This window comes from Barbatula barbatula (assembly GCF_947034865.1).
Source record: "Barbatula barbatula genome assembly, chromosome: 24".
Lineage (NCBI taxonomy): Eukaryota > Metazoa > Chordata > Actinopteri > Cypriniformes > Nemacheilidae > Barbatula > Barbatula barbatula.
This window is the reverse complement of record NC_136787.1, coordinates 1024875-1049490: the sequence shown is the minus strand read 5'-3', so window position 1 is coordinate 1049490 and position 24616 is coordinate 1024875. Positions and strand designations below refer to the sequence as shown.

The 24616-nt window shown below is 42.9% G+C and overlaps 2 protein-coding genes across 2 annotated transcripts; both read left to right on the top strand.

The window, feature by feature from the left end:
* LOC306889348 (histone-lysine N-methyltransferase PRDM7-like) lies at positions 1-23154 on the top strand. Its single transcript, XM_079448167.1, has 4 exons — positions 1-254; positions 4990-5259; positions 11473-11540; positions 20961-23154. The coding sequence occupies exons 1-4, from the start codon at positions 180-182 to the stop codon at positions 21055-21057; spliced, it is 510 nt and encodes a 169-aa protein (XP_079304293.1). The 5' UTR covers positions 1-179; the 3' UTR covers positions 21058-23154.
* LOC306889343 (uncharacterized protein) lies at positions 21104-22858 on the top strand (the record flags this gene model as incomplete). The annotated part of the gene is made up of 1 exon (XM_079448157.1): positions 21104-22858. One exon carries the CDS (start codon positions 21104-21106, stop codon positions 22856-22858), a length of 1755 nt encoding a protein of 584 aa, XP_079304283.1.
* Positions 23155-24616: the final 1462 nt, after the last annotated feature.

Sequence of the window (24616 nt, the reverse complement as noted above, 5' to 3'; positions counted from 1 at the left end):
ACTGTAGGGCCCTCTATAACTCGAGTTACTTCCGCATTCCATTCTTCCAACTGACGTCTATGTGAGTGTCGCTACTCTGTTTTTCAACGGCTCTGGTTCTACGATTGGCTCATTTTAATGGGAGGCGGGACTTCCTCCGCCAAAGCGGCCATACGGAACGTTTCATTCCCTCCCCATTCATGCGATGGCACTGCTGCAGCGTGTTCATACCATTCTGTCGGATCACCAGAGAACTACAACAGAGGAGAGGAGAGGTGACACTGATTTACCTCAGATTATTCGCTCGTGAAATGATCGTTAACAGTAAACTATGTTTCAACATCCGTTCTAGTTGTTTTGTTAGTGGTTCAATCTTAAATCCGTTGTAACAGTCGAATGCACATTAAATAGGAGACACGCGTTGTGAGTAGCGGACGCTATAGTAGGACGCATCACTAATAATACATGTATGTTGTTGATATGTGTTTAAAGACACGCTGTGTTGTTGCTGTTGTAGTTCTATAGTATTTAACAGACGCTTTTAGAATAAATAAGCGGAGAGACGTGCATTTTATGTGACATCAAGCACATAGTTGCGTTTGCCGTTGTCCGCCAGGTTAAACGTGATTTTTTTTAAAGTGGGGATGCAACGAAATAAAAATTCTTGGCCGAAGCCGGAAAAAAAACCACTTTGCTGAAGACAGAACATCGCTTAGCGCATTTCTTCAATTATTTGGCTAATTTTTTTACTATTGCATAAACGCAATGGACAAAACATTAAACATATTGGGGGCTGTGTCACAAATTTTAAGTAACTTCACAAAGTTCTAGTTACATTTCAAAAGGGTAGTGCATGACAACAATAATAGTATTTTAGAAAGGGTAACGTATTTATGTATTTTATTATGAAATGTATGAACCGAGAAAGCATGACAAAATCTAAAATGTATAAATTGAAGGTCTAACGAGGAAACGTGTTGTTTACTATCTGTTATCAATTTCCGTGGATGTAAGTATTACATCTGACTAATGTTGAAGTTTACTGCCACCGTAAGTAACTTACATTAGCACCATTAGCGGTTAACATTAGCATTATTATATGGGAAGCAGCCAAACAATCCAAAAGTGGGACGAGACAGCAGGGTTTTACAGAGCTCGCGCCGAGCTGACAAGTCATCTGCGCGAATCAATGGACCGAGCGGACGTGTTTCCTAGCGCCACCATAAAGTATTAGCATATGTGCTAGCCGATAGCTTCAGCTCTAGGGTGACGTCTATTATGAGTCATTGACCGTAACAAAGGCTCGTCGGAGAGTCACCGGGTGTTATCTCTTGAGGTGCTCTTGCATCGCGGATGTTCTGCCGTGGTAGGCTATGCCATTATTAAGTTGCAGAGTGAACAAATCACCATTTTGTCCGAACTCTGTGTGAAGTTTTCCCACACTTAAACATATTCAATAAAACCAGACCACGCTCATGTTGGTTGTCTTGTAATTTGCACTATGCCCGGGACAGAATCCGCCATTACTCCAATTAACATAAATGTGACGCGTCTACGTATTTTCGTAGTCGACGTAATCGATAACAGCCCTAATTATTAGTAATAATATCAAGCAAAAAGGAACCATATGCAAGAAAACTAAAGATAAATTTATCGAAATATAATAATTTATTATATTATGTTTAATCCAGATATACTAATCGTACACACGTGTGTTCAAAGTACTGTTTTATCCAGATCATGATTTGCAGGATTAGGTCTTTTCGGATGTTTCGTTTGATCTTGAATGTAGTAAGCAACGTATGAAGAACTGGCCCCTGTTTTTGCTTGTTATTGTGTGCAAGCGTGTCCAACACCAGGTATTTAAACGGTGCACTCGGCCCAGATTTTTGGAAGAAGCAGTTTGTTGTAGTAGAAGTCAAAAGAAGTGTAATGGATTAATCTTGAATTGAGTTGAAATGCTTTTTGTTGAAATGTTTTGTTGCTTTGTTTGCTCCCCCTTATCTTCATTCGCTAGTGCAGACATATGTACCCGCCAGATCCTTACGCCCGGCAAATTAATAAATGTCTTGTGGTGCCATATCTTTTGGTGTCTATTCCACATTTGCAGATTCTGCAGATCTAAAAAAAAATCGGCTGAAAACACATCTCTTCCATCAGCACCTGAGCCATAAGTTCTGCCTTCTATCTCTTTTCTACTATTTCTATATAAAAAAAACCTTAGCTCTGTATACTGTGGAAGGCTATATGAGACCAGTTCTTATAATAAAAATCCCCTGACATTTAGTCATTTAGCAGACGCTTTTATCCAAAGACCCTGGGTGCAGAATAATGTGCTTGAAGCCACTATTTTTTAACCGTTGGATATTCTCATTCACAATGTTTAGTTTATAACTATTAATAAAGACATGTTTTATATACTCAAAACACCCAAAAGTGTCCATCCAAAAGTTTAATGGGCCAGTTTTAATCAGAGGTTTAAAATACAGTTTCTGTGTGTGTGACTGACACTTTACACATGTGATCAGAGTTTGTAAACTTTAAAATTAATTAAAGCTGCAAGCAGCATTTAGCGGGTTCGAGCACTTTTAAGGCATCTAAAGCAGCTTTGCCTTCATCAAGTAGGCCGAGGACTCTCATCCTAAAACACCCAAGTGGACGATACTCCCAACGCCTGAAAAATTATAGATACGTCAGCAACGGTTCACAGACACTACGCATGATTACACACATATGCACATATAGTACACTTGAGGGGAATCATCTTTTCAGGTTCATTTGGTCACATCCAAATGACCCCTAAATGCATTGAGTTGCTGCCATGTGACTGCTGAGTAGCTATTTTGGTTTACATGCAATTAAACTGGTGTACATAATAAAGGTGTGTGTTATGTTTAGCAAAACAGCATCTTACAACCAGCCAGACATGTTCTATATTTATAGACGTGTAAATATGAAGCAACGTTTAATCTTTAATGCATTATATGTCTAACACCTTGTTCCTGTGAGACAGGAAACGTATCCCTTGTCCGATCACCATCATATTTAACCTGCTTGTTTAGTGTAATAAGATGTATGATTGTACTTAATGGCAAGTCAATTGGATTATTTGTTAAGGAGTAGCGAGCTTTCAGGTACACCGTTCACTTGAATATAATAAAGGACCCTGTAATGGTCACGCAAATGAAAAAGTTGAACATGTTTTTGATAGTTATTGATCTAGAGAGTCCAGAGAATTGTACGGTGGTGGAAATTTTGAAATCGCTTGAAAAATCTAGGACAAGTTCGCAAAAGCAGCTTCTTAACATCATCACAGATAACTCACAAACTGTTTGATCGACATCAATGGTTCAAGAGCCAAATTTGTTTGGAATTATGAGAGCGTTTTTATATGATATCGATAGTTTGTGTAAATGTCAAATGTCACGTGATACACAATTGTTAAGGCAACAAAAGATGTGTCAATTTTGCCATTTTTACTGTTATAGTGCCACCTAGTGTCCAAACGCAGCGGTATTTTGTAAGTCATCTCGGAGTGATGATCTACACATTTTTTCCAAGCCCCATGATGATATCTCTAATAGTGCTTGAGTTATGGGCATTTTAATGTAATAGGCTCCGCCTATTTAAAATGTTTACGCCCCTAAGCGACAGTGAAAGGAAAATTCAACTATTTCTCGATAATTATTTACATTCACACTCCAGGGATGTTATCTGCATTGGTTTGGATCCGATCGGTCGAAAAACCAAGGACTAGTTCGCGAAAGTAGGTTTTTGACATCGTCAGCGATAACTCGCAAACCGTTCAATCGACAGAAGTCTTTCCAGAGGCAAAGTTGTTCAGAATGAGAAGAGCTATCATATGATAACAATGGTTTGAGTATATGTTTCTCATTTGTCTGTCCAGTATTCACAGAAGAGGTGTGTTTTAAGTCGGTTTTTGAAGGTTGTGAGAGATCTGGTTGACCGGAGTTAGGAAGAATGTTCCACCAGGAAGGAGTTGTGAAGGAGAATGAAAGAGATTTAATGCCCTTATGAGAAGACATTACAAGACGCCGCTGGTTTGCTGAACGCAGGGTTCTTGATGGGGTGTAGGAGTGTAGGAGGGTGTGAAGGTTCTTGATGGGGTGTAGGAGTGTAGGAGTGTAGGAGGGTGTGAAGGTTCTTGATGGGGTGTAGGAGTGTAGGAGGGTGTGAAGGTTCTTGATGGGGTGTAGGAGGGTGTGAAGGTTCTTGATGGGGTGTAGGAGTGTAGTAGGATGTGAAGGTTCTTGATGGGGTGTAGGAGGGTGTGAAGGTTCTTCATAGGGTGTAGTAAGTATGCCGGTGCAGATCCAGTGATAGTCCTGTATGCAAACATCAGTGACTTGAATCTGATACGGGCTTCCACCGGTAGCCAGTGGAGAGAGATGAGAAGGGGTGTCACATGAGCCCTTTTTGGACTGTTGGAAGATGAGGCGTGCTGCTGCGTTTTGAACCAGCTGTTTGATAGCCTTTGCATGAAGAACAGCAAGGAGAGCATTGCAGTAGTCCAACCTTGAGATGACCAGGGCCTGGACAAGGAGTTGTGCCGCATGCTCAGTGAGGTAGGGTCTGACCTTGCGAATGTTAAATAAGGCGTATCAACAGAATCGCCTTGTCTTAGCAATGTGATCATTGAAGGACAGCTGTTCATCAAATATGAATCTGAGGTTCCTGGCTGATTCGGAGGGAATGAGTGTGAATATAGTGTGTAACTGGACCGTCTTTGGTTATCTTGGAACATCCTTATTTGGTTTCCCATGATCTTTTGGCTGCCTGTAAATAAGCTTCAGACACCAGTGCACCCAGGTTACCATTGCATCAACACAATGACGCAATGTCTCATTCCCCTTTCAGGAAACCAGGTTACATACATGACCTGAAACATTTTGTTTTGCACTTTTGTATTTCTCTAGAGAAAAATAAGCAATGTCATTAGAACTGTCATTTTAAAATCTTTTAAACTGTTTTTGTTGTATATTTACACAGATTGTGAAGTGTCAGTCATTTTTCATCGGTGAATGTGATGTTCATGGTGCTCCATTGTTCATTCCTGACACCGTTGTGTCTGTGGGGGCTGCAGAACGGGCCAGACTTACCCTTCCTGCTGGACTTGAGGTTCGGACATCCGATATTCCCAACGCAGGACTCGGGGTGTTTAACCAGGGGAAGATTCTTCCAGTCGGAGCACATTTTGGCCCTCATGAGGCAGAAGTTAGCAAAGTGGAGGAAGGTGTCAGCAGTGGATACTCGTCTATGGTGAGCTTGTTGCCGGAAAGGCATTTTTTTCACAGAGAAATGTTTTATCACACAGAAACTATGAGTTTTTGAGAGATGTAGAGTACTAACACCAACAATGACTTGACGTTATACAAAATGACATTTACACATTTAGCAGACTGTTTTATCTAAAGTGAGTTGCAGTGCTTTCAAGATATAATTTTCTTTTTATTAATTAAATTTTGATAATTAAATGTGATTTGAAACATGAAACAACACAGGAACAAGTTATGGATTTAGGTTTCTGTCTAGAATCAATAAACATAATATATTATTGATCACTAATTTAATATCTAAAAGCCAATCTTGTAAAATATTGAAAAAGTATTTGTAAAAACACTGAAATACGCCTTATTCAGATAACACACATGCGTGCCATAGGCTGACAAGACAGGAGAATATATCGATTCAAGTCGTTATTTTGTTTAGTTTTTAGCATAAAGTATTCTCATTGCTTCAAAATAATTTGATCGATCTACTATGAGCGGATGGACATATTTAACCATGTCTTTAGTACTTTTCTGGACCTTGACAACAACTGTAACCATCTTGTCTCTGAGGCCTGGAAATCACACGGATGTCCCTAAAATATATTTAATTCTACTCAAAAGACGCCGGGAGATCTAAAAAAACGTCATTAATGTCATGTGGGTGAGTAAAAAGTCACACAAATTAGATTTTTGGATGGACTTCTATTACTAAAATGTTCCCTTGCTACTTAAGACTTAAAACTTAAGGTTTTGTGGTCCATAGTCACATATATGCAACGTAGTAACCCAATTCACACTTTTAAAGTTCTTCTCGATGAGCCTGTGTTTTCTTTGTGCAGCACCCAGCTGCCACGTATTCCTATTCACTGATTAATGTTTAAGAGCCACATGTTTTACTGCTGCATGAATTTGAGTTTAATTTGAGCTCACATTAAATTACAGACATGTTCAGTGCAGTGGCGGCTGGTGAAAAATATTCTCGGTGGGGCTGTGCCATACTTTTTTGTTTCCGTAACCATCGCAATAAAATTTAACACAAACTGCAGGACAGCAGTGCTCAGTGAAAAATTCAGTAATTATTTAATGCCAATATTAAAAAGTTGAGGCATTCGTACACAAAAACATAAACATCATGATGCACAAACACAAGCCTTTTATTTGCATTTAAACGGAACTTGTAAACAATTGACTATTTCTACATATAAGTAACATCTTTTGGAAAGGCTGTTGGTGCCATTGGTAGTAAATAGGCAACACAATATGCATGCTGTCAGAACAGAGTGGAAAGTGGACAATAACATTAAATTATTATAAAGTTTATAGGAATTCTTACACTGTATAAAGGATGTATAATATAGAAATGGATATCAAGTGGCTGAACTCAAACCTTTGACTGGAAGAATAGCATAAAGTATTTTATGATCAAACTAAATGTAACTAATTGTTAATGTGCTCCAGAACTGCAACAATTAATTGATACAAAACATATATACAGTAATATTAGCAAACACACTATTAACATTTTTTAGAGTACCATATATAACTGAATGATTTTTATGCTAAGGTCAACTATATACAAAGAAACGTGTGTGTGTGTGTGTGTGTGTGTACCAGCTACGGGAGAAGCCGCGCATATACTGCTTCCCTTTTTCGCTAGCCTGCTGTTTGATTGAGAGGTCAGGTTGATCTGGGCCCAGCTCTTTCACCCGAACTTTCTCTGACAAAGTTCTCCTCTCAAACGGATCTTGGAGGAGAGATTTCACCGAGTTAGGGTTGGGTCTTGGAGGAGTAACGTCCGCGCTCGCCATTGTCGTTTAGTAAAAATGGCGCCCCTAGAGCCCAGTCCTTATTTTATCAGGGCTTGGGGCGATAAAATGATCGCCCTTCTTGGATTCTATTTAAGAACGCTGATTGGCTAAATTTTATGTCATACATTCATATCTTAAATTAGCAATTGGCTTAACTGCTACATAGACCCGCCTCCTTGGGGCGCTTTCTCTATCGCCCCAGAGCTGATGAAGCGGTCAGACAGGCAGAGGAAAGGTTGCAAACATGATTTTGTATCATATTTTACATGTATTACTGGGTGCATTCCATATTTAAAACACACAAATATTGACATACTGATGTTTTTCTCATTATTATTACTATTTTTGTTTTAATTGTTTTAATTTTTTTTTTTTTTGTGGCTTAAGGGGGGCGGCGCCCTAGCGCCCTCTATTGGCCGGCCGCCACTGGTTCAGTGCATGAAACCTGCAAGTTAAAGATGCTACTCGTCTAGTGCGCACTGCCATACTGAGGTCTTAATTCATAATGAGCTGTTTGTGAAGAAAGTCTTGAATTCCAAATGATTTTATTTTAATCAAATTCAAGCATTGAACATGGTTTTATTCATGGTGTTTACGGCAGCAACAATGCATAAGTTAATGGGTCATCTCAATCATGCCCAAACAGTGAGTAAGCAGTTTAAAAGAAAATCATGGTAAATCGATATCATAAATGAAAAAAAGGGATCCCGATATTGAACTTTGGAACACACATCTTTGTTAAATCAAAAATCTTGATTTATTCCCAAGAAAATGCATTGTTAAGTGGGAATCTGAAGTAGAATAGATAGAACAGAATAGCCATGTAATATTGTATTATAAACTATAATTTGACTAAATAAAATGTTTATTTTATGTATTAGAAATGGTATAACTTTAATTCCAATTTAATTCCCAAAATTGCTTTTGGCACACAAAATTTTGTCTTTTTTTTAATTCAACCTCATGTTTTCTACATGTTTCAAGACCTCCCAGCGTCTTCAGAACACAAATTAAGATATCTGAGAGCGTCGACACATTCTCATAAACATCTCACTTATTCTCACTAGTCTAATAACTTTAATTAACAGATTCTTCTCTTCCCTGTCAGTCTAAGAGGCATGTTCATGAGAGCACTTTGATGCATGCGCATCCGGGTTGTGCGCTGAACGCCACAAGGCACATGCACTAGGGCAGGGATTTTCAATTAGTTCCAAAGAGGTCCAATCTTTATATTTTCTTCCAAACGGAGGCACCTTTAGAGGCGGTCACTGCAAGCAAAGGTTTTCTGTAGCTCTCAACGAGACTTCTGCACCTGTTACAGGTAGTTTGGCCCAGTCTTCCTGAGCAAACTGCTCCAGCTGTCTCAGGTTTGAGTGGTACCTTCTCCAGACTGAAAGTTTCAGCTCTTTCCATAATGTTCCACAGGATTCAGATCAGGATACATACAGTGCATCTGGAAAGTATTCACAGCGCTTCACTTTTTCTACATTTTGTCATGTTACAGCCTTATTCCAAAATGGATTCAATTCATTATTTTCCTCAAAATTCTACAAACAATACCCCATAATGACATTGAGAAAGAAGTTTGTTTAAAATCTTTACAAATGTATTAAAGCAGCTCTTGCAAGAGTCCTGATGGTTCCAAACTTCCATTTATGGATGACGGAGGCCAATGTGCGCATTGGGACCTTCAATGGTGCCGAAATGTTTCTGTACCCTTCCCCAGATCTGTGCCTCGATAGAATCCTGTCTCGGAGGTCTACAGACAATTCCTTGGACTTCATGGCTTGGTTTGTGCTCTGACATGCACTGTTAACTATAGACACGTGTGTGCCTTTCGAAATCGTGTCCAGTCAACTGAATTTACCACAAGTGGACTCCAATCAAGTTGTAGAAACATCTCAAGGAAGATCAGTGGAAACGAGAGGCACCTTTTGTTTTTTATTTTTAATACACTTGCAAAGATTTCAAACAAACTTCTTTCTCAATGTCATTATGGGGTATTGTTTGTAGAATTTTGAGGAAAATAATGAATTGAATCCATTTTGGAATAAGGCTGTAACATGACAAAATGTAGAAAAAGTGAAGCACTGTGTGTTTTGGGTCATGGTCCTCTGATCTGCAACTGAGATCGAGCTTTCTGACACTGGGCAGTACGTTACGCTCCAGAATGTCTTGAATCTGTGCTGTGCATAATAAAATCAAGACAGTCAAGGCACCCTGTGCCAGATGCAGCAAAGCAGCCCTAAAACATAACCAAGCCTCCTCCATGTTTCACTGTATGGTGTTGATTTTCTTTTTGTCTATGAACATCGAGGTGATGTGACTTATCCAAAAGCTCAAATTTTGACTCGTCTGTCTAAAGGACCTTCTCCCAGAAGGATTGTGGCTTGTCAATATGATTTTAAGCAAATTCCAGTCTTTTTAGTTTTTTGGAGTTCAGCTTGTATCTGTTTGGCAGTTATCCTTGGTTCTATTTCTACCATTCGCACTATCCTTCTGTTCAATCTAGGGTCGATTTTCCTCTTGCAGCCACACACAGGGAGGTTTGCTACAATTCCATGAACCTTAAACTTCTTAATTATAATTGCAAATGTTGTCACAGGAACATCAAGCTGCTTGGAGATGTTCTTGTAGCCTTTGAATACACGTGTGATAGTAATTAAAGAAACTAATTAGTTTGAAATATCACTATAATCCAATGATGTATTATCTTTTGTTAGGGGTACCAACAAATATGTCCAGGCCATTTTAAAATATCTTTGTAGAATAAGCAATAATTCAACTCTTTCCACAGCTTCTTTGCTTTATTCTATGAAGCAAATATACATGATACAATAGCTTTTAAGTTAAAAATAGTATGTTTACGTTTACTGTATATAGTGTATGAATATATGATCTTTTATCAGGCTATTTATTTTATATAACAGTATGTATGTTTTATATAACATTATATATGTAGGCTCTGTGGTTTTAGGGGAATGCCCTCTTAATAGAAGTCTGATAATTAATATTTTTAAATAAAAACTACTGACAACATAGAAACAGCAATTGTAATGTAACAATTAAAATGCTTTCATCATAAACTGAAAACAAAGTACATTAGCCTTTCCATGCCATTCATACCAGAACTACTTTTATCTTTAAACTTTTTCCCAATTAAATGGTTGGAGACATATAGCAAACAGCCTCAATATCTAATTAACAAAGCAATCTCGTATTTTGACTGATGGCAAAGTTAAGTTTCACTTTTCTTTTTTTTATTCAATGTTGTACCTGAGAGCTTCCTGCTGGAGTAACATTACTTTTTACTAAATTATTTGCTCGTACAAACTGAGCAGTCATGGTGCGAGAATCACATTAATATTTTTAAATCAAAATGACAGGAAACACTGTTGTAGTTTGTCATATTATTTCATTTAACTTTGTTTAAACCTAAAGCTACATAAAAATAAATAGGCTATTAAGTGAAATGGGATTACATGTATTTGACTGAGTGAAGCATTTCTAATATAACCAGACTGCATCCTCACAAGTTCAGACTCCTGAGTCCAAGTCCAATCTAGCGTTCTTGGTATTGAGAGCATTATCTACTGATCACAGAACCATGCGTCACGAACAAGCTGCGTATAAAAGCAAAATGGCTGCCGCTGCGATTACAAACGCACCATCGAGATCTACTTAAGCATGATTGCAATGGGAAGTGCGATTAATCGTGCAGCCCTACCTCGAGTTAAGGAGCTTCTATCTGGAGTGGTTCATGTGCAATGACGTCATCAAAACCCAGATGTGAGAGTGACCTATTTGTCAGTTACCATACCTGAAATGTGACCTCTGCATTTAACCCGTCCAGAGAGTAGTGAACACACGCACAGCAAGTCATGAACACACGTACACCCGGAGCAGTGGGCAGCTATCACTGCAGCGTCCGGGGAGCAAGTAGGTGCCTTGCTCAAGGGCACCTCAGTCGTCACCTGCCGGCCCTGAGGATCAAACTGGCAACTTTCTGGTCACGAGTCCGACTCTCTAACCATTAGGCCACGACTGCCCCCATATATAAGAAATGGCTTTTAGAATGAGGCCACTACAGTGGACAGCGAATGCATAAAGGGGTTAGTGTCCAAAGTCGGTCCTCGAGGACCGGTGTCCTGCAAAGTTTAGCTTCAACCCTAGTTAAACGCACTTGAACAGCTAATCAAGGTCTTGCAAAGAAAACTATAAACCTCCTTACAGGTATGTTGAGCAAAGTTTGTGCTAAACTCTGCAGGACACCGGCCCTCAAGGACCGAATATGGACTCCCTGGGTTAAAACATTAAACATAATGAACATAATTGTGAACTTGGATCTTACTTCTATATATGCAAGTTTAAATTGTTTATTATTCATTTCCCAGACATACAAGAGAAAGTACATGCATGAATATATAGATGCCAGAAGAGAAACACAGTCGAACTGGATGAGGTGAGATGCTATTATCATTATTATTGTTGTTACAAGAAATGGGATATTCACTGTCTGGAATACGTGCAGCCTCTTAAATGGATTTATCACTTGCTCCCCTTCATGTTGTTCTTAGCTTATGTGACATTCGTCAGTGGAACACTGAAGATGTTAGCTTGGATGCAGTGGTGTAGCAAGTCAGGTCTGGGCCCATATGCAAGAACTTTTTACCGGGCCCCATCCGTCCATTAGCAATCGTGTTTCACTACTAGAAAGTGAGTAACTAGACCGTTACTATTAAGTGTAGTAATAGTACTATTACTATTAAATAAAGATCAGTTGTTTACTCGGTTTGTGATATAAATGTTGATGCGCGTCAATCACGCTCTAAGAACCCATGGGAGTGCAAACTCCCAAGCACGAGACAGAAGGAAAAAGCGTGGATTGCAGATAGTGGTTTGCACGTGTTTTTACACGCGATGTGAGCAGTCCTAACATTCATATGACAACACAGTTTAACATTAAATATTTGAGAATCTTGGCTTCTGTCAATAACAAATCCGCCTTTCTTTTGATTGGACAGTAACACTCGCCTTGCTTCATTTGTTTGGCCACCTCAATCAGATTGACATTGACCATCCACCAATTTACATCCACCATCCACCAGTTTACTGATGAGTTGCACAGCACTCATATTTTCATGTATGTGAAGGCCCCTGGAACCGTTTCAGTCAAATACCTGTTTGCTGCTTTGTAATTGCATTTAATCAGCTGCGGTCTCAAACCGATGATTGTTTTTCTGTCTGAAACCTTCCTCATTCTGCCTATATCTACACAAATCCAGCTGTGCTCTGAATCAGCCACAAATCTCTTCACAGTATGATGATCAAGCTTAAGTTTGCATGAAATATCTAATGTTTTCATACCTTTAACAATAACGAATAGTAAATACTGGTTACATTGTTTTTGTAGTCTACTGAAGATATTAAGTTGGAGGTTTGGAACAACCCAAGGGTGAGAAGATGAGTAAATGATACCAGAATACAGTCAACAGTTTGGATGGGAGGGGTTAAATTAAGAGAACTTAAAACTGGTCCATTTTCTTTCTTCTGAGCTCTTTGTGAACAATTTCATGTCAGTTTAATAAGGATTGTTAAGGGAAAAGGACACTTTGAGGCAGACTTTGTTTTTTCCTCTTTATCTCAGATATGTAAATTGTGCTCGCAGTGAAGAGGAACAAAATCAAACTGTTTGTGATTTAATAACCACGCAGCTCACGCATTTCCGGAAAAGACGTGCGTGCCTTAATATCTGCACAGCTCGCACATGTATGGAGAAGACGTGCATCATTTAATAACCGTGCAGCTCACGCATTTATGGACAAGACGCGGGTAACTTGATATCCGCACAACTCTCGCATTTCTGGAGAAGACGCGCGTCATTTAATAACCGTGCAGCTCACGCATTTATGGACAAGACGCGGGTAACTTGATATCCGCACAACTCTCGCATTTCTGGAGAAGACACGTGTGATTTAATAACCGCGCAGCTCACGCACTTCCGGACAAGACACACGTGCCTTAATATCTGCACAGCTCACGCATGTATGGAGAAGATGCGCAAGATTTAATAACCGCGAAGCTCACGCATTTCTGGAGAAGACGCGCGTGCCTTAATATCTGCACAACTCACGCATGTATGGAGAAGACGCGCCTGACCCAATATACGCACAGTTCTCGCATTTCTGGAGAAGACGCGCGTGACTTAATATCCACACAGCTTGCACACTTCTGGAGAAGACGCGTGTGCCTTAATATCTGCACAGCTCACGCATGTATGGAGAAGAAGTGCGTGACTTAATATCTGCACAACTCACGCATGTATGGAGAAGACCTGCATAATTTAATAACCGCACAGCTTGCACATGTATAGAGAAGACGCGCGTGACTTAATATCCGCCCAGCTTGCACATGTATGGAGAAGACGCGCCTGACCCAATATATGCACAGTTCTCGCATTTCTGGAGAAGACGCGCGTGACTTAATATCCGCACAGCTTGCGCATGTATGGAGAAGACGCGCGTGACCTAATATCCGCACAGCTCGCACATGTATGGAGAAGACGCGCGTGACCTAATATCCGCACAGCTCGCACATGTATGGAGAAGACGCGCGTGACCTAATATCCGCACAGCTCGCACATGTATGGAGAAGACGCGCGTGACCTAATATCCGCCCAGCTCGCACATGTATGGAGAAGACGCTTGCGCATGTATGGAGAAGACGCGCGTGACCTAATATCCGCACATCTCGCACATGTATGGAGAAGATGCGCGTGACCTAATATCCGCACAGCTCGCACATGTATGGAGAAGACGCGCGTGACCTAATATCCGCACAGCTCGCACATGTATGGAGAAGACGCTTGCGCATGTATGGAGAAGACGCTTGCGCATGTATGGAGAAGACGCGCGTGACCTAATATCCGCACAGCTCGCACATGTATGGAGAAGAAGTGCGTGACTTAATATCTGCACAACTCACGCATGTATGGAGAAGACCTGCATAATTTAATAACCGCACAGCTTGCACATGTATAGAGAAGACGCGCGTGACTTAATATCCGCCCAGCTTGCACATGTATGGAGAAGACGCGCCTGACCCAATATATGCACAGTTCTCGCATTTCTGGAGAAGACGCGCGTGACTTAATATCCGCACAGCTTGCGCATGTATGGAGAAGACGCGCGTGACCTAATATCCGCACAGCTCGCACATGTATGGAGAAGACGCGCGTGACCTAATATCCGCACAGCTCGCACATGTATGGAGAAGACGCGCGTGACCTAATATCCGCCCAGCTCGCACATGTATGGAGAAGACGCTTGCGCATGTATGGAGAAGACGCTTGCGCATGTATGGAGAAGACGCTTGCGCATGTATGGAGAAGACGCGCGTGACCTAATATCCGCACAGCTCGCACATGTATGGAGAAGATGCGCGTGACCTAATATCCGCACAGCTCGCACATGTATGGAGAAGACGCGCGTGACCTAATATCCGCACAGCTCGCACATGTATGGAGAAGATGCGCGTGACCTAATATCCGCACAGCTCGCACATGTATGGAGAAGACGCGCGTGACCTAATATCCGCACAGCTCGCACATGTATGGAGAAGATGCGCGTGACCTAATATCCGCACAGCTCGCACATGTATGGAGAAGACGCGCGTGACCTAATATCCGCCCAGCTTGCACATGTATGGAGAAGACGCTTGCGCATGTATGGAAAAGACGCTTGCGCATGTATGGAGAAGACGCTTGCGCATGTATGGAGAAGACGCTTGCGCATGTATGGAGAAGACGCTTGCGCATGTATGGAGAAGACGCTTGCGCATGTATGGAGAAGACGCTTGCGCATGTATGGAGAAGACGCTTGCGCATGTATGGAGAAGACGCGCGTGACCTAATATCCGCACAGCTCGCACATGTATGGAGAAGACGCGCGTGACCTAATATCCGCACAGCTCGCACATGTATGGAGAAGACGCGCGTGACCTAATATCCGCCCAGCTTGCACATGTATGGAGAAGACGCTTGCGCATGTATGGAGAAGACGCTTGCGCATGTATGGAGAAGACGCTTGCGCATGTATGGAGAAGACGCTTGCGCATGTATGGAGAAGACGCGCGTGACCTAATAGCCGCCCAGCTTGCACATGTATGGAGAAGACGCGCGTGACCTGATATCCGCACAGCTTGCGCATGTATGGAGAAGACGCTTGCGCATGTATGGAGAAGACGCTTGCGCATGTATGGAGAAGACGCTTGCGCATGTATGGAGAAGACGCGCGTGACCTAATATCCGCACAGCTCGCACATGTATGGAGAAGACGCGCGTGACCTAATATCCGCACAGCTCGCACATGTATGGAGAAGACGCGCGTGACCTAATATCCGCCCAGCTTGCACATGTATGGAGAAGACGCTTGCGCATGTATGGAGAAGACGCTTGCGCATGTATGGAGAAGACGCTTGCGCATGTATGGAGAAGACGCGCGTGACCTAATAGCCGCCCAGCTTGCACATGTATGGAGAAGACGCGCGTGACCTGATATCCGCACAGCTTGCGCATGTATGGAGAAGACGCTTGCGCATGTATGGAGAAGACGCTTGCGCATGTATGGAGAAGACGCTTGCGCATGTATGGAGAAGACGCTTGCGCATGTATGGAGAAGACGCTTGCGCATGTATGGAGAAGACGCGCGTGACCTGATATCCGCACAGCTTGCGCATGTATGGAGAAGACGCTTGCGCATGTATGGAGAAGACGCGCGTGACCTGATATCCGCACAGCTTGCGCATGTATGGAGAAGACGCGCGTGACCTAATATCCGCACAGCTTGCACATGTATGGAGAAGACGCGCGTGACCTAATATCCGCACAGCTTGCACATGTATGGAGAAGATGCACGTGACCTAATATCCGCACGGCTTGCACATGTATGGAGAAGACGCGCGTGACCTAATATCCGCACGGCTTGCACATGTATGGAGAAGACGCGCGTGACCTAATATCCGCACGGCTTGCACATGTATGGAGAAGATGCGCGTGACCTAATATCCGCACGGCTTGCACATGTATAGAGAAGACGCGCGTGACTTAATATCCGCACAGCTTGCACATGTATAGAGAAGACGCGCGTGACCTAATATCCGCACAGCTTGCACATGTATAGAGAAGACGCGCGTGACTTAATATCCGCACAGCTTGCACATGTATAGAGAAGACGCGCGTGACCTAATATCCGCACAGCTTGCACATGTATAGAGAAGACGCGCGTGACTTAATATCCGCCCAGCTCGCGCATTTCTGGAGAAGACTTAATATCCGCACAGCTTGCGCATGTATGGAGAAGACGCGCGTGTATTAACAAATGCGCAGCTCACGCATTTATGGACAAGACGCGCGTGACCTAATATCCGCCCAGCTTGTGCATTTCTGGAGAAGACGCGTGTGACTTAATATCTGCATAGCTTGCGCATGTATGGAGAAGACGCGCGTGACTTAATATCCGCACAACTGACTTAATATCCGCACAGCTTGCACATGTATAGAGAAGACGCGCGTGACTTAATATCCGCACAGCTTGCACATGTATGGAGAAGATGCGCAAGATTTAATAACCGCGAAGCTCACGCATTTCTGGAGAAAACGCGCCTGACCCAATATATGCACATTTCTCGCATGTCTGGAGAAGACGCGCGTGACTTAATATCTGCACAGCTCACGCATGTATGGAGAAGATGCGCAAGATTTAATAACCGCGAAGCTCACGCATTTCTGGAGAAAACGCGCCTGACCCAATATATGCACATTTCTCGCATGTCTGGAGAAGACGCGCGTGACTTAATATCCGCACAGCTTGCACATGTATAGAGAAGACACGCGCGACCTAATATCCGCCCAGCTTGCACATGTATGAAGAAGACGCGCGTGACCTAATATCCGCCCAGCTCGCGCATTTCTGGAGAAGACTTAATATCCGCACAGCTTGCGCATGTATGGAGAAGACGCGCGTGTATTAACAAATGCGCAGCTCACGCATTTATGGACAAGATGCGCGTGACCAAATATCCGCCCAGCTTGTGCATTTCTGGAGAAGACGCGCGTGTGACTTAATATCTGCATAGCTTGCGCATGTCTGGAGAAGACGCGCGTGACTTAATATCCGCACAGCTCTTGCATGTATGGAGAAGATGCACAAGATTTAATAACCGCGAAGCTCACGCATTTCTGGAGAAGACGCGCGTGCCTTAATATCTGCACAGCTCACGCATGTATGGAGAAGATGCACAAGATTTAATAACCGCGAAGCTCACGCATTTCTGGAGAAGACGCACGTGCCTTAATATCTGCACAGCTCACGCATGTATGGAGAAGAGACGCAAGATTTAATAACCGCGAAGCTCACGCATTTCTGGAGAAGACGCACGTGCCTTAATATCTGCACAGCTCACGCATGTATGGAGAAGATGCGCAAGATTTAATAACCTCTAAGCTCACCCATTTCTGGAGAAGACGGACGTGACTTAATATCTGCACAGCTCACGCATTTATGGAAAAGATGCGCAAGATTTAATAATAGCGAAGCTCACGCATTTCTGGAGAAGACGCGCGTGCCTTAATATCTGCACAGCTCACGCATATATGGAGAAGATGCGCAAGATTTAATAACCTCTAAGCTCACCCATTTCTAGAGAAGACGCGCGTGCCTTAATATCTGCACAGCTCACGCATGTATGGAGAAGATGCGCAAGATTTAATAACCTCTAAGCTCACCCATTTCTGGAGAAGACGCACGTGACTTAATATCTGCACAGCTCACGCATTTATGGAAAAGATGCGCAAGATTTAATAATAGCGAAGCTCACGCATTTCTGGAGAAGACGCGCGTGCCTTAATATCTGCACAGCTCACGCATGTATGGAGAAGATGCGCAAGATTTAATAACCTCTAAGCTCACCCATTTCTAGAGAAGACGCGCGTGCCTTAATATCTGCACAGCTCACGCATGTATGGAGAAGATGCGCAAGATTTAATAACCTCTAAGCTCACCCATTTCTAGCGAAGGCGCACGTGACTTAATATCCACACAGTTTGCACACTTCTGGAGAAGACGCGCGTGCCTTAATATCGGCACAGCTCACGCATGTATGGAGAAGATGCGCAAGATTTAATAACCGCGAAGCTCACGCATTTCTGTAGAAGACGCGCCTGACCCAATATATGCACAGTTCTCGCATGTCTGGAGAAGACCCGCGTGACTTAATATCCGCACAACTCTCGCATGTATGGAGAAGACGCGCGTGCCTTAATATCTGCACAGCTCACGCATGTATGGAGAAGATGCACAAGATTTAATAACCGCGAAGCTCACGCATTTCTGGAGAAGACGCGCGTGCCTTAATATCTGCACAGCTCACGCATGTATGGAGAAGATGCGCAAGATTTAATAACCGCGAAGCTCACGCATTTCTGGAGAAGACGCACGTGCCTTAATATCTGCACAGCTCACGCATGTATGGAGAAGATGCGCAAGATTTAATAACCGCGAAGCTAACGCATTTCTGGAGAAGACGCACGTGCCTTAATATCTGCACAGCTCACGCATGTATGGAGAAGATGTGCATGATTTAATAACCGCGAAGCTCACGCATTTCTGTAGAAGACGCGCCTGACCCAATATATGCACAGTTCTCGCATGTCTGGAGAAGATGCGCAAGATTTAATAACCGCGAAGCTCACGCATTTCTTGAGAAGACGCGCCTGACCCAATATATGCACAGTTCTCGCATGTCTGGAGAAGACCCGCGTGACTTAATATCCGCACAACTCTCGCATGTATGGAGAAGACGCGCGTGCCTTAATATCTGCACAGCTCACGCATGTATGGAGAAGATGCACAAGATTTAATAACCGCGAAGCTCACGCATTTCTGGAGAAGACACGCGTGCCTTAATATCTGCACAGCTCACGCATGTATGGAGAAGATGCGCAAGATTTAATAACCGCGAAGCTCACGCATTTCTGGAGAAGACGCACGTGCCTTAATATCTGCACAGCTCACGCATGTATGGAGAAGATGCGCAAGATTTAATAACCGCGAAGCTCACGCATTTCTTGAGAAGACGCGCGTGCCTTAATATCTGCACAGCTCACGCATGTATGGAGAAGATGCGCAAGATTTAATAACCGCGAAGCTAACGCATTTCTGGAGAAGACGCACGTGCCTTAATATCTGCACAGCTCACGCATGTATGGAGAAGATGTGCATGATTTAATAACCGCGAAGCTCACGCATTTCTGTAGAAGACGCGCCTGACCCAATATATGCACAGTTCTCGCATGTCTGGAGAAGATGCGCAAGATTTAATAACCGCGAAGCTCACGCATTTCTTGAGAAGACGCGCGTGCCTTAATATCTGCACAGCTCACGCATGTATGGAGAAGATGCGCAAGATTTAATAACCGCGAAGCTCACGCATTTCTTGAGAAGACGCGCGTGCCTTAATATCTGCACAGCTCACGCATGTATGGAGAAGATGCGCAAGATTTAATAACCGCGAAGCTCACGCATTTCTTGAGAAGACGCGCCTGACCCAATATATGCACAGTTCTCGCATGTCTGGAGAAGATGCGCAAGATTTAATAACCGCGAAGCTCACGCATTTCTTGAGAAGACGCGCGTGCCTTAATATCTGCACAGCTCACGCATGTATGGAGAAGATGCGCAAGATTTAATAACCGCGAAGCTCACGCATTTCTTGAGAAGACGCGCGTGCCTTAATATCTGCACAGCTCACGCATGTATGGAGAAGATGCGCAAGATTTAATAACCGCGAAGCTCACGCATTTCTTGAGAAGACGCGCGTGCCTTAATATCTGCACAGCTCACGCATGTATGGAGAAGATGCGCAAGATTTAATAACCGCGAAGCTAACGCATTTCTGGAGAAGACGCGCGTGCCTTAATATCGGCACAGCTCACGCATGTATGGAGAAGATGCGCAAGATTTAATAACCGCGAAGCTCACACATTTCTGGAGAAGACGCGCGTGCCTTAATATCTCCACAGCTCACGCATGTATGGAGAAGATGCGCAAGCTTTAATAACCGCGAAACTCACGCATTTCTGTAGAAGACGCGCCTGACCCAATATATGCACAGTTCTCGCATGTCTGGAGAAGACCCGCGTGACTTAATATCCGCACAACTCTCGCATGTATGGAGAAGACGCGCGTGCCTTAATATCTGCACAGCTCACGCATGTATGGAGAAGATGCACAAGATTTAATAACCGCGAAGCTCACGCATTTCTGGAGAAGACGCGCGTGCCTTAATATCTGCACAACTCACGCATGTATGGAGAAGATGCGCATGATTTAATAACCGCGAAGCTCACGCATTTCTGGAGAAGATGCGCAAGATTTAATAACCGCGAAGCTCACGCATTTCTGGAGAAGACGCACGTGCCTTAATATCTGCACAGCTCACGCATGTATGGAGAAGATGCGCAAGATTTAATAACCGCGAAGCTCACGCATTTCTGGAGAAGACGCACGTGCCTTAATATCTGCACAACTCACGCATGTATGGAGAAGATGTGCATGATTTAATAACTGCACAGCTCATGTTTTTATGGAGAAGATGCGGGTAACTTGATATCCACACAGCTCTCGCACGTATGGAGAAGACGCGCGTCACTTAATATCTGAACAGCTTGCGCATGTATGAAGATGCACGTGATTTATATGACACTCAAAGCTGCATTACTCAAAGTAATATTACAACAACAATATGTCTTGCCTTTTATTCTGCAATCTGAAATGAGAATATTTCATGTCTGATATTTACTAATTTTCTTTGTTGTCTTTTTTAGAGAACAGTTCATGTCCAGTGTTTTCCTGCTCTGTGTGTTCATTGTCATACACGGCTCAAACATATCTCCACAAACATATGAGAAGATGTCATCATGAGGAGTATGAAAAACTGCTGAAATGTGGATAGATTGAGAATGAGGACATGGACGTCATACCCAAGACGACCTTGAAAACAGAACATTTATCCTCTGATAATCTCTGCTCTGCCGCTCCAAATGAACTAAAACACCAAGAAGGCAAGAAAAATCACCATTGTGCAAAGTGTTGGAAAAGTTTCTCATTGTTAAGTCGTCTTATTGCACATAAACGCATCCACACAGCACTAAAGCCGTATCACTGCTCACAATGTGGAAAGAGTTTCTCTTGGTTAACAAATTTTATTGAACACAAGCGCACACACACAGGAGAGAAGCAGTATCGCTGCACCCAGTGTGGGAATCATTTCTCTCAGTTAGGTCACCTTATAACACACAGGCGCACACACATGGGAGAGAAACTGCAACGATGCAAACAGTGTGGAAAGAGTTTCTCTCAGTCAAGTGATCTCAGCGTACATCAGCGCTTGCACACAGGAGAGAAGCAGTATCACTGCACACAGTGTGATAAAAGTTTCTCTCGGCTATGTAATCTCAATAGACACCAGCTCATACACACAGGAGAGAAGCCGTATCAATGCTCGCAGTGTGGAAAGAGTTTCACTCTGTTAAGTCTTCTTACTGCACACCGGCGCAAACACACAGGAGAGAAACCATATCACTGCTTGCAGTGTGGGAAGAGCTTTACCTGGTCTAGTAATTTAAAAGTACATCAGCGCATACACACAAGAGAGAAACCGTATCACTGCACACAGTGTGAGAAGAGTTTCTCTCTTTTAAGTCATATCAGTAGACACCACCGCACACACACAGAAGAGAAGCTGCATCAGTGCTCACGTTGTAGCAGGAGTTTCTCTCGGCCCTATGATCTCCGCGTACACCAGCGCACACACACAGGAGAGAAGCCGTATCACTGCAAACAGTGTGGGAAGAGTTTCTCTCAGTCAAGTCATCTTAGTGTCCACCAGCAAACACACACTGGAGAGAAGCCGTTTCACTGCACACAGTGTGGAAAGAATTTTTTTCGGTCCAGCGATCTCCGTGCACACCAGCGTATACACACAGGAGAGAAGCCGTATCACTGCACACAGTGTGATAAAAGTTTCTCTTACTCTTCTCATCTCTGTGTACACGAGCGTGCACACACAGGAGAGAAGCCGTACCACTGCACACAGTGTTGCAAAAGTTTTTCAGAGTTAAGTCATCTTACTAGACACCATCGAACACACACAAGAGATAAGCTGTATGTTTGCTCACATTGTGATAAGAGTTTCTCTCTGTCAAGTTATCTTAGTGAACACCAGCGCACACACACAGGAGAGAAGCCTTATCACTGCACACAGTGTGGAAAGAGTTTCTCTCGGTCCAAAGATTTATGTGAACACCAGCGTATACACACAGGAGAGAAGCCGTTTCACTGCACACAGTGTGGGAAGAGTTTCTCTCGGTCCAAAGGTTTTCGTATACACCAGCGCACACACACAGGAGAGAAGCCATATCACTGCTCCCAGTGTGGAAAGAGTTTCTCTCAGTCAAGTCATCTTAGAAGACACCAACGAACCCACACGGAGGAGAAGCCTTATCACTGCACACAATGTGGAAAGACGTTTACTCGGTCAAGTCATCTTAGCAGACACCAGAAAACACACACAGGAGTGAATCTGTATTACTGTGTACCATGTGGAATGAGTTTTAACAGGTTTATTGGCCTCCAAAGACATCAGCAGAAACACACAGAAGTTGTGTCACTGCTCAAAGAAGAAACTGATGTTGTCAAGCAGAACAATCCTTCTACTTTCTAAACGCAAATGAGAATTAGCTAGTGGGATTTTCATGCCTCATGATTTTTGGGTATATAACATGTTTGTTTTTCAGAGCAGAACTGTGCATGCTATTGCATTACTATTGCTTTGATTCCACCCGCTCGGTTGGCAGTCTGGGAGGGTATGGCATGGTTCAGTGGCATGGGCGAGGCTAGCACCTTTTTAGGGGTGAATTTTTTGTTTGTGTTTTACAAGTTTAAATAATGTCCAAAACACCATAGTTTGTTGTTTAAAATGTATGTGTTAAGAATGAAAATTAAACATCCCCGCTTAGCAAATGGTGTCCTTTCTACTTCTCTGTACCTGCACCGCTCAGGCTCAGCACGACCGTCATCCAGCGCGAGACACGCGGAGTGAGAACCCGTTATGAATCAGCGAAGTTGCTCCAAAGCTGTCTCACACTTCTTTCCTTTTACATAGAGTTGTTCCGATTGCGAAACCATATCGGTGAGTACTGGAGTCAGTATCCTGAATCACCTATAACAAGTGTTTATATTCGGACTATTTTAGTCCAGCGGGGCGCCGCCGCTGTGGAGTAGCACAGGACTCGTCCATAGTCATAAACGGAGAGAAGTAACGCCGGTTACATGTTCTTCCACAAGACGCATGCAGTTCGGTATATTAACTGCTAGAGCGTGAAACAAAAACAGTAGCGCGACAAATAAACTGCGTACCTGTGTAGTCTCTCTTGTTAAAGTTTATTGTTAATTTGATACTCATTTTAACAATCAGAAGTCATGTCAACATGAAGCCCTGGTGTTTGGACCAGAGTGAAAACAAACGACATATCACTGTATACCACCAGTATCTTCAAACCAGCTGTTGTGACTTATCTAGGCAATGGTCCCCTGCTTTTATTTTTTATTTCAAACCCACAAAGGAGAATACAGCTTCTCTTGTGAAAGAATCTTTTTTTAAATGACAAATTCATAAGCCAAGAGACCACCAAGCCAAAGCAGCAGAGACAGAAGAGAGCTGATCCTAAACAGTTAAATCTGTCTCAATACCCTCATACTTAGTTTGGCACACAAAAAAGAGCCTTTCAAGAACAGTGGTTCAAAAGTTTCCGATGGCTGAAATACTCAGCTAGACTAAATGCTGCTTTATGCTTTCCTTGTAGGTTATTTGGCAAAAATGTCAGAATGAATGCACTTGTTAATGATGGAGTTAATAACTGGCACTTAGCAAGTTTCAAAAACATGAAACAACACAGTCACATAAGGACAGTGTGGTTTATTGGAACAGCTACAAAGCAAGCCTGTCAAAAGGGAATGTTGTAGAGCAGATCGAGGCAGCAAGTACCACTGAAATTAGTGAAAGAAGGCTGTACCTAGAGCGTATTATGCCAGTAACCTGTTTCTTGGGGAAGCAAGGCAAAGCACTCAGAGGTCATAATGAAACGGATGAGTGTCACAACAAAGGCAAATATCCTAGAGTGCATGTCACTTTTGACCAAATTTGATCCCTTCTTGCAGAGATACACAGCCCCTTCAAACACCACGTACCTCTCATCTGATAGCCAAAATGAGATGATAGATATGTAGATAGAGTGCTGTTCACAAGAACAAACTGAAAAAATCATCAGTGAGATAAAGGGAGCAAATATGTATGCCATTATGGCTGATGAGGGCAGGGATGGAAAGACAGAACAGTTGGCACACTGTGTTAGATACTTGTCTGTTGAGGGTGCTGTCAAAGAAAGGTTCCTAGCCCTTACAGGTGTCACAGTTTGATGCT